Source organism: Epargyreus clarus, unplaced genomic scaffold (genome assembly GCF_041222505.1).
Source record: "Epargyreus clarus isolate Ecla_fem2 unplaced genomic scaffold, WU_Ecla_fem_2.2 ptg000027l, whole genome shotgun sequence".
Lineage (NCBI taxonomy): Eukaryota > Metazoa > Arthropoda > Insecta > Lepidoptera > Hesperiidae > Epargyreus > Epargyreus clarus.
Genome location: NW_027332234.1, coordinates 5,497,509 through 5,506,911, shown reverse-complemented (window position 1 = coordinate 5,506,911; position 9,403 = coordinate 5,497,509). Strand labels below are relative to the sequence as shown.

General features: G+C 33.2%; 1 protein-coding gene across 1 annotated transcript; it reads right to left on the bottom strand.

The window, feature by feature from the left end:
• Positions 1-383: 383 nt before the first annotated feature.
• LOC140753939 (uncharacterized) lies at positions 384-9,151 on the bottom strand. The gene is made up of 2 exons (XM_073088787.1): positions 7,931-9,151; positions 384-1,481 (listed from the first exon to the last, which is right to left on the bottom strand). The coding sequence occupies exons 1-2, from the start codon at positions 8,992-8,994 to the stop codon at positions 1,109-1,111; spliced, it is 1,437 nt and encodes a 478-aa protein (XP_072944888.1). The 5' UTR covers positions 8,995-9,151; the 3' UTR covers positions 384-1,108.
• Positions 9,152-9,403: the final 252 nt, after the last annotated feature.

Below are 9,403 nucleotides of genomic sequence, written 5' to 3'. Positions count from 1 at the left end.
TTATAAATTTAATCGAATTATGGTACGAAATTTCAATGCATGATTAAAATAATATTGTTTTTAGAAATGGTAGTAACCTGTATGGTAGTAATGGTAGTAGATATTCAATGATTTCGGTCACCCATGTACATTTGATACTAAGTCCTAGTGGGATAGGTGTTTTTCCCCTTTAGATTAAATACCTATTTTAGAAATGATTCTGATTCTATCTTAAGGTTTTTCCAGTTATAACAAACTATTTACAAAGGTAAAAGGTCTTCAATTTATTTCGTTGAAATCGTTTGTGGTCAAAGTATTTATTTTGTTTAAAACACAATATTCATAGTAAGTACCCCTATAGGTATATAAGAATTAAAGTAATAGAAGGCGAAATAACAACAACATTAAAATTTCATCCACTTTATTATACCTACATTATTATACCTTACCTATATTTTACATTTAATAATACAATAAAGTCTTCAAAAACATTTTTACAATTTTATAAATTTTATAAGGAAGACTTTATAGAGTTTCACAATTTTCTCACAAAAATAAATTTTACAAACATATTTTTATTTATAAAATTAATCATTTTTTAAAATAGTACGGACGGAGTGCACAGGTTGACTTAGTTAAATATAAGTTATATTTACAGAAAAATGAGATCAGAAAATATACACTGATTGAAACATAATTATTTAATTACACAAAAATAATACTTATAGGAAGATCTCAAAGATTATTGCGAATATGTACTAAGTTTAAGAGCTAATTCTTTTAGATTTCGTTTTTTAACATGGCTTAAAAATGAAAATGAACTAGATTAACTAGGTAATTTTGTAATGGAAGAAATATACACTTCACTAAGTGTATAATAATGTTCTTACATAAGATAATATGTATTAAATATATTTTAAAAGCATCTTTATAAAATACACGTGAATTACAAAAAGTAAAAAGTATAAGTAATCAAATCAAATGATTACAATAGATAATCAACTATACAATACAGCATGTATCTTATGTTGATTACTTAAGCCTTGATCCTTAAGAATTAGCTCTACTACAACTAAAAGGCACTTAAATGTCAGATCAGTCTTTTATCTACCACATTATGAGAGGATCACTAATTCTCTTCTTCAGTGTCTAAGCTATCGATTGGGAAATTAGGGTTCAGTAAAGGACTTTTACCGCCAGCACCACTCGGGGAACTAACTGACGATATCCCAACGAGATTGTGGGTTAGGCTGTGACGTCGTAGGTCACAGTTCCGTCTAAAAACTTTGCCGCATGAGGAACAGTTGTAAGGCTTTATGTCGGTGTGGGTTAGTAAATGGGTTTTGAGGTTGGACCTTTGGTTGAAACTCCTGTTGCAAACAGGACACTTGTGGGGCGACTCCTCCATATGTAGGATCTTGTGGACCGCCAGCGTTCTGGATTGACAGAAGCCTTTTCCGCATTCAAGGCACTTGAACGGCTTCTCCTTTGAATGGATGTATCTGTAAAAGAGATTTTTGGTTAGAATAATATTCATAACTTAAATTTTATTATGCCTCTTGTAATAATATATTATAAATACCTAAACGTTATTTTGCAATTACTTTAACAAGTGATGTGTGAAAAAATATAGTAATCTAAATACCTTGTAATATCAAAAACGTATATCCTTTATTGCCTATAATATGTTAAGCATGAGAAATATCTACTGCTTAACAACGCAAATAGTATTTCACGTGACAAGTAAGCATCATTATTTATGTTTATATTTATTTCAGTTATTATAAAGATATTATAAATTTAGGTCATAAATTAGTAAAGATTACTTGCTCCTAACAAGCAAAATGTAACCTTTTGACAATTGTCACTGTCAATTGGTTTCGTGTTTCCAAAATATAAAAAAAATGTAGTTTTTGGATCATTTACGAATGAAACGATATTTCTTCGCACTTTTTCATGCATTTCGTTTCTTAACTGCGCATGTCGGCATTATTCCGCGCAAACTACACCATGACAGCCATTAAACGGCTGACAGAATAGTCAGCTGTTTAAGTCATTTAATGGCTTCAGGCAAGGCGGTGAGATATCTATACTTATCTATGATTTAGGTACACATTTTTAGCGGGACAATCAATTATTATTAAGGCAATTAGATAAACGTTAATGTCATTACGTGTAAGGCTACAATTATTAAACTACTTTCGTGTGTTATTTTTTAAATTAATTTTGGGTTAAAATGTGAGATAAATAGTAGGATTTCGATAAACATAAATCTTATATAGAATATTAGTATATGCAACCATGCAGACGTAAACGTTTCACATCTAGATATAACTATTTGAAACTTGTCCATATTGTAATATAGAATAGGATTACTTATAATTTATTGTTACATCCAATTCCATCTGGATATTCTACATCTACATTTATGTACATATAAATAAATTCAAACTAAAGATATTGTTATTTTCTTTTGTACGAATCCATCCTATTATAACAGGTTCAGGAACATCGATACGAGGCAAGCAACACATAGCTCCAATAAATACATCATGTCTGCGGGCGCCGAAACATTGCTCGCGTGTTATGAACACCTTGTGGGACAAGTACGGTGACCATGCAGACCGATTTGTAAGGGACTGTCCTGTTTAGCGTACTTGGGGTATACTTTGTGGGGGAAAAGATTTTTTTTGCGATACTTATTGTTCAAAAGCACGTGGATGATTGACAAAAGTTCTTTTACATTATTTTATGTGACAGGGAAAGAAAAGCGGTCCCATTCTAAATCGGAATTCATGCATCTCTGTGTTTCAAAATATGTGTATCTACCTATTGGAAACTAATTGTCACTTTGCTTTCACTAAAATAATTTTGGGCCACCGATAAAGTCTACAAATCCACTCTAAGCTGGGTTTATAAATAGTTAGACCTGAGCAATGTTTCGACCTAATTAATGAGGCGATAAAGGGTTGGAAATTTGAAAAATAAAAGTAAAAGATTTTATTACTAAATATCGGTGTCCCATTTTAAGTACAAATAAAATGGTCACATTAGGGATGAGGGAAGCAAACAAGTGCCCGCGGGGTGTCGGTAATGTATAACACTCTGTTTTATTGCGTATCATCAATTTACGAGATGAAGGCCTTTTTACTCTCAAAAATATTGATCTAGCCTTACAGTTCCACCTGCAATGTTTTACAATGCAATATACATTATGTCCAATATACAAGAGTCCATTGAAATGTTACAATTTTTGGTTCTTAGCGTGCAAATTCAGAGTACCCAATTTTATTTTTTGCATATAATTATCAAGGATAAGTTAAATCTAAGTTTGTGTAATAACTCTTGTAGGAACAAGCCGCCACCTTAAAAAGGGGTGCAAAACGTTTTCACGCTGTATCAAGTAAACTATTCGTCGCACAAATTTGTAATAACAATTACAACCTCAAATTAACACTAACAACAAGTTAATGAGTTTATAACTTTTGCCGTATAACCTAAAATAATAAAGTTATTAATGATAATAGACCCATATACTAAAATTACATCGACACATTTTGGTAGAGTTCTTTTCAAGTAATAATTATTCCAAAATAGAATCCTAAATATAACATTAGTGGGAACTTATTCCGAGGACAGTAATTTGGAGCTTTTTATTTGGAATTTAAAATATAATAACCGCATACAGGTGATATTTATTTTTGCTTAGGTAATTATTGTTAATTTAATTGCTTTTATTTTTTTTATATATACAAACTTTAATGAAAATGTAGATCGTAATCGAGCAAGTAATTATACAATAATGTAAGTTAATATATAATAGCAATTATTGAGTATATCTTAAATAATTTCTTATTAAATGTTATCAAATACAAGTTTTAAAGAAAATTAATTGCGTTAAAAATGTCTTCACTTAATCGTTTTTAGTAATGATAAATCAATAGCATTTATCTTAGCACCTGAACATGGCCTGAGAAAACATATTGTATTTATAATTTTTGTTATTAAGTATGCAATATTTCTTGTAACATTACATTAAAATATGTAAGATAGTCGTTTTAATAATTAACGGACTTCGATTAACAAGTCGATGAATATTATATCTTATATATAAAATTCTCGTGTCACAATGTTAGTTACCGTACTCCTCCAAAACGGCTTTGCCGATTTTCATCAAACTTTATATGCATATTCAGTAAGTCTGAGAATCGGCTACTATCTATTTTTTATACCCCTAAGTAATAGGGGCTGTTCACTCTTAACATTTTTTTATTTATATGTCAACAGAACGTTTGCCGGGGTCAGCTAGATGTATGTATATAATGGGTATACGAGTATGTATTTATAACTAATGAGACTACTAGATTAAAAAATATTAATTAAGTAGGAGTGATTGTTTCATCAAAATTAGCTCAGTATTAGATTGTATTCTATGTAAGCGCATAAAAAATGCAATTAATTTACATTTAGGCATAGATTAGTAAAGATACTTCGCCGCCTTGAAATTGAATGAAACCACAAATGGCTTATTTTAGTAAGTTCTTTTTTTGAATCCTTGACAAATAAAATCATTTTTAGAGAAAATTTACGAATAAATAACTAATTTACGTAATAATAACGTAATTAACGTAATAAATAAATAATTATTTCAAATATTTTAGGGAAATTTTAGCACGGAGACGTGGCAAAACTTTTTTACGCAACTATTTCAATTCTCAAAACTGGGTACATTTTATTGTTAGGCGTGAGTAATCTATACTAATCTATGCATTTAGGTAAATAAAATCAAACAACTTTACCTATAATTAATTAACAAGGACAAAATTAATTGATAACCTTTTAGATGATGTCTGAAATCTGAATTTAAAGAGATTTTTGGTAGATAACTATGTTAAGACACGAAGCAATACTTAAAATAAATAATTAATACGTTTAATAGCCAAAAAACTTCATCCCTTAGTTGTATTAGTGATTGTAAGGTAGTCTTACTTAATCAAATTAGTGTAATTTGATTGGATTGAATTTAGGTAAATTCAATCAGAGTAGGTAGGTACTTTTAAATCAGTATGTTTTTATTCGCCTCTTTAAGTTTAATTTAATTTTGTTATTAATATTCATTTAGTTAATTTTATTATATTTAACACCTGCTTCTATTTCTATTAACTTATTTAGAGTTGATTAGGTACTTAAGAATCCAATCGGCATTCTTGTCCCATCAAAAATATCGCGATGTAAGAACACCTTAAAGGGTAATGAAGTAAGTCAAATTGTAATGTTTGCTATATTGCAATTTAATTTACTTCGATTTATTCAGATAAGATATCTATAGCTATCTACTCTTTATATATTATAACACATTATATTATACATTTTATATATTTTAACAACAATTAAATTGGTATTAAAATTGAATTTTAAACTTTAAACTTACACAAAATCTAAAGCCTCTTTGAGGTATTTTAACTAGTTTTGATAAAAATATCAGTGACAGTGTAGCTTTATCTTCTAAAGTTATTTATCTTTTCCTGTTACAAGTCCTACACGTAAGCCAATCTATTACAAGAAGATGTTAATGATTTAAACTACGATTTGGAGTCGTTTCAAGCTATACCTATATTGTTTATCACGAAAATATATTCTTACAACGAATATATTCTTAAACTTAGTAAATTTATTATAAGTAGGGTATAACAATTGTAGTTCTATTTAATATCGTACTCGTACAAACAGTTAAAATAGCAACATCAAATTAACTTAAACTGTCATAAAATTATCTATTGTCCTCTCTATGTGCAAATTTACCATTTATTTCACATAACTAATAATTTTGTAGTTAAACTCCGTCCAAAGGTAACATTATTAAATTAACTCCGTGTTGCAACGGTGCTCATATTTATCGTTTTACATCATATTTATCAATAATAACCGATTTAGAGTTAATCAAAAGCACACAAACTATAATTAACACGGAGGAACGTGTAATCAATAATAACGGGGAACGCGTTTCTTACTCCGAGAATCCAATTCGATAAATTATCTACGTATCAGTTAAACAAATAGATTCAGAAAGAGAAAATTACGACGTGTTCGAAGTAACGTAATACGTGTAATAATCGTCGGATTAGAACGTTAACGATAAAGAGGTACACGATGAAAAATGAAAAAATGATTCGGGTATTAAAAGATGATAGCGATTAGGGCGCGCGCCCATCCGACCGTGGCCTGACACCGCACGCCGCGCTTAGGCCTAACTCGAACCAACGCGACAACACCGTTGATTAATTAACCGCGCAATTGATCTTGATGAACTGTGAAATTCTAGTTTTAATATTAACTTTCTTGTTCCCAACCACCTTGAATGGACGAGGCGTGTAGCGCTAACAAGAAAAACATCGGATCAGATCGTTTGAAGTGACAAGTCGACAAACAGGTCGCGTTAGAAAAAACCTTTTCACGGCTAAGGGTACAGCGCACCTCAAAGTGTTAATGTTTATTTTCTCTAAGTAGGTAAATAGGTTTTACACAAAGGACGGGCAAATATAACGACGTTTACCAAAACGACTCTCCAGATTATATCGAGTTCGAATTTTATTATTTAAATAAACTTACACCGCACTTAAGTCGAAATCGGTTAAAATAAAGAGACATCAAATTATCAAACAAGCAACAAATTAAATCTGAATCTACAAAAAGTGAACGCGCAACGGCTCGAATACCAAAACTTAATTTTGTATGCGAAGGATATTTACCACTGTTTTTTTTTTGTCATCCATATTAATCCTCACGTCAGGATCACCACGTGCTTTGTTAAAACCCGTTGAAGGCCCGCTTCGGTCCATTATAATGTATCGTGTCAACGGACATCGATTGAACATCGACAGGCTGTGTCCGGGCCGGGTTAACCCTCCGGCGTCTACACGAAATTTATTTTATTGCTACAGAGATACGGTGATTTGGGTGGAAATCGCCGAGAGACAGGTGTTAAGAATTCAACACCTTTAACTCTTTTGGGTGGGGAACTCGAAAAGATAAGTGGTAGATAGATAAAGAAACGTTAAAACTTGTTGTACGACTATAAATACTATGAGTGTAATGGCATTATTTATTGAGATATGTGCTTCGGAATACGATTGTTTTAGTCGAATTAAGACCGTGCGTTTTAAAGATTATATTTTGAGATAAGAAAGATATGCGCACGGATTTATATGGAATTCGGAGTTGAGAAGAATAAAATGAAAGACCAAAATTAAAACATCGGCTCTTCTCAGATTAGCGGTGGTTTTGTGAAATAATTTACGAGCGTGACGAACGATGCGTCGATACCATCTGCCCGGTCCGTACTTAACCCTTTTTGTTTTTAAATATTTTCCTTCACCGCCATTATTCAAAAGTTCATAACGTTTTGCGTTGAAACCCGAGGACCAAAATCTTTTAATGATATCGAAAAATGAGAATCGTGATCCTCTAAAATGTTCTTCGACACGGCTATAACGTTGTTTTATCTTATAAATAAAAAACGAGCCATCCGATACGGAATTTTAAGATAGGAGAATAAAATTGAAAGGTTCTATTGATTTACCTATTACCTTCGAAGGGTCATATAATGTTTCGGCTATCAAAATTATTACAATTCTAGAAAATACAATTAAAGATATTATTGTTATTTGTTAAACTACATTTATTAACAGAAATCATAAGATTAAATGAGCCAATGAGACTAATAAAAATGTAAATATTTTCATGCATGTTAATACTACAACATTAATTTCTTAGATTACAATAATATTAACGGGTAAGGTGCACTACCGTAAACACCGTACATAATTAACATATAAATTAAGACATGCACTCAGTTATTTAAGTCAAAATATCGTTCATAATTATTATTAAAATTTTAGTAAATGAATACATTCAGTTAAATTATGGAGAAGATAAATGTTTTGAAATTTACCTGTGATCTCTCAGGTGATCTTGCCGTCGGAAAGCCTTTCCACATATATCACAAGAATAGGGTCTCTCGTCTGTATGGGTTCTTTCATGAATGAGTAGGTTATACGATTTAGTAAACTGTCGATTACAGAATTTACAAATGAATTGTTTCTTCGTTCTCGGTCCGCTGCCGGTGGTTTTCTGTTTATTTGATATGCTACTACCCGTTGACGACGTGGAACTGTTCGTGGACTTCGAGCTCGAGGAATTTGACGCTTGCGGTGAGAGAGGCGGTTGCGAGGGACTTCCGTTCATTTGTTGCTGATACATTGCGTTCATGAGAAGGCTCGGGTATCCGTTATCTAAACTCTGTGAGGAACTGTAACCATAACCCTTTGACGTTGATTCTAAATGTTGTTCTAGTGTAAATTCATCTTCATTGTCTAATAAAGCTAAGTCTTCTTCTACTTCCTCAGATAAGTCTACGTCTTCAGCTGCTATTGCATCCGATAATGGGTATTCTTCGGGAGTTTTTGGTGAAATAACTCTCGACGGGGCTTCAGCGCCATCTATTTCGTTTATTTTTGCACTTGCCGTCGCTATCCTTAATATATCTTGTTTCGTAGATGACGTTGTTTCAGAAATACTAGGCTGATTTGCATTATTAACGGTCGACACAGACGTTAAACGTTGCAATGTCAGATAAGATTCCAACGCTTGTAGGTTAAGGGCTGCAGCTGCCGCAGAATTCGAGGGCAAAAGTGCAGCTTGCTGCAACGAGTTCATCATAGCGTTTTGCAACGATATTACGACACCTTGTAACGATCTTTGTAACATGTTCTCTTGTAACAAAGCGGCAGATGCAATAGATAAATTCAAATTTGTAACTTGAGATGAACTAACGCCCTTACTTGTATTAGTTTTCGTATCCTCGTGTGGCGAAGGTGGATCGACGCTCAACATCCCGTTCATTTCCGTCGTCGTCTTGGTGTCCTGTATCTGAAGGTTGTTTTTTAGCTTGATGATTGCGCTCTCTAATGAATTCAACGTAGACTTGTTCGATCGCGAGGTGCTCTGCTCTTGCATGTTGTACTTTATTGTTGTTTAGTTGTCATGAGTTGTTGACCCGTCCACAGGGTTTGGTGCACGTGTTGTGGGGCGGCGCGGTGGGGGAGGGTATCGCGTGCGCGTGCGTGTTCGTGTTCCGAGCAACGGGCTGCGGTGCGGCGTGCGAGGCGACTGTGCGGCGCGGCGCGACTGAGCCGGCGGGCAGCTCGCGACCGCCCCGCCCCCACCTCGTTCCTCGCCTGTCTTTCCGCCTCACAAAAGCTCTCTATTTTAGGCAACTCTTTGTACTCAGTAATGGTCACCTCACGCTGCCCTAACGACAGACACGTCCATGAGAACAACGTTGCGCCAGATTTGTTGTAGCCCTTTCAAGTGTAATGAGATTCTGAATGGAATCGTTCGGGGTATGGGAAAACAATGTGGAGGC

What these genes read in the sequence shown, in the direction of transcription:
- LOC140753939 (XM_073088787.1), bottom strand. Translation starts at nt 8,994, where the DNA reads ATGCAAGAGCAGAGCACCTCGCGATCGAACAAGTCTACGTTGAATTCA. An exon ending in GATCACCTGAGAGATCACAG is followed by an intron (nt 1,482 to 7,930) that starts GTAAATTTCAAA and finishes TCTCTTTTACAG; the next exon opens with ATACATCCATTCAAAGGAGA.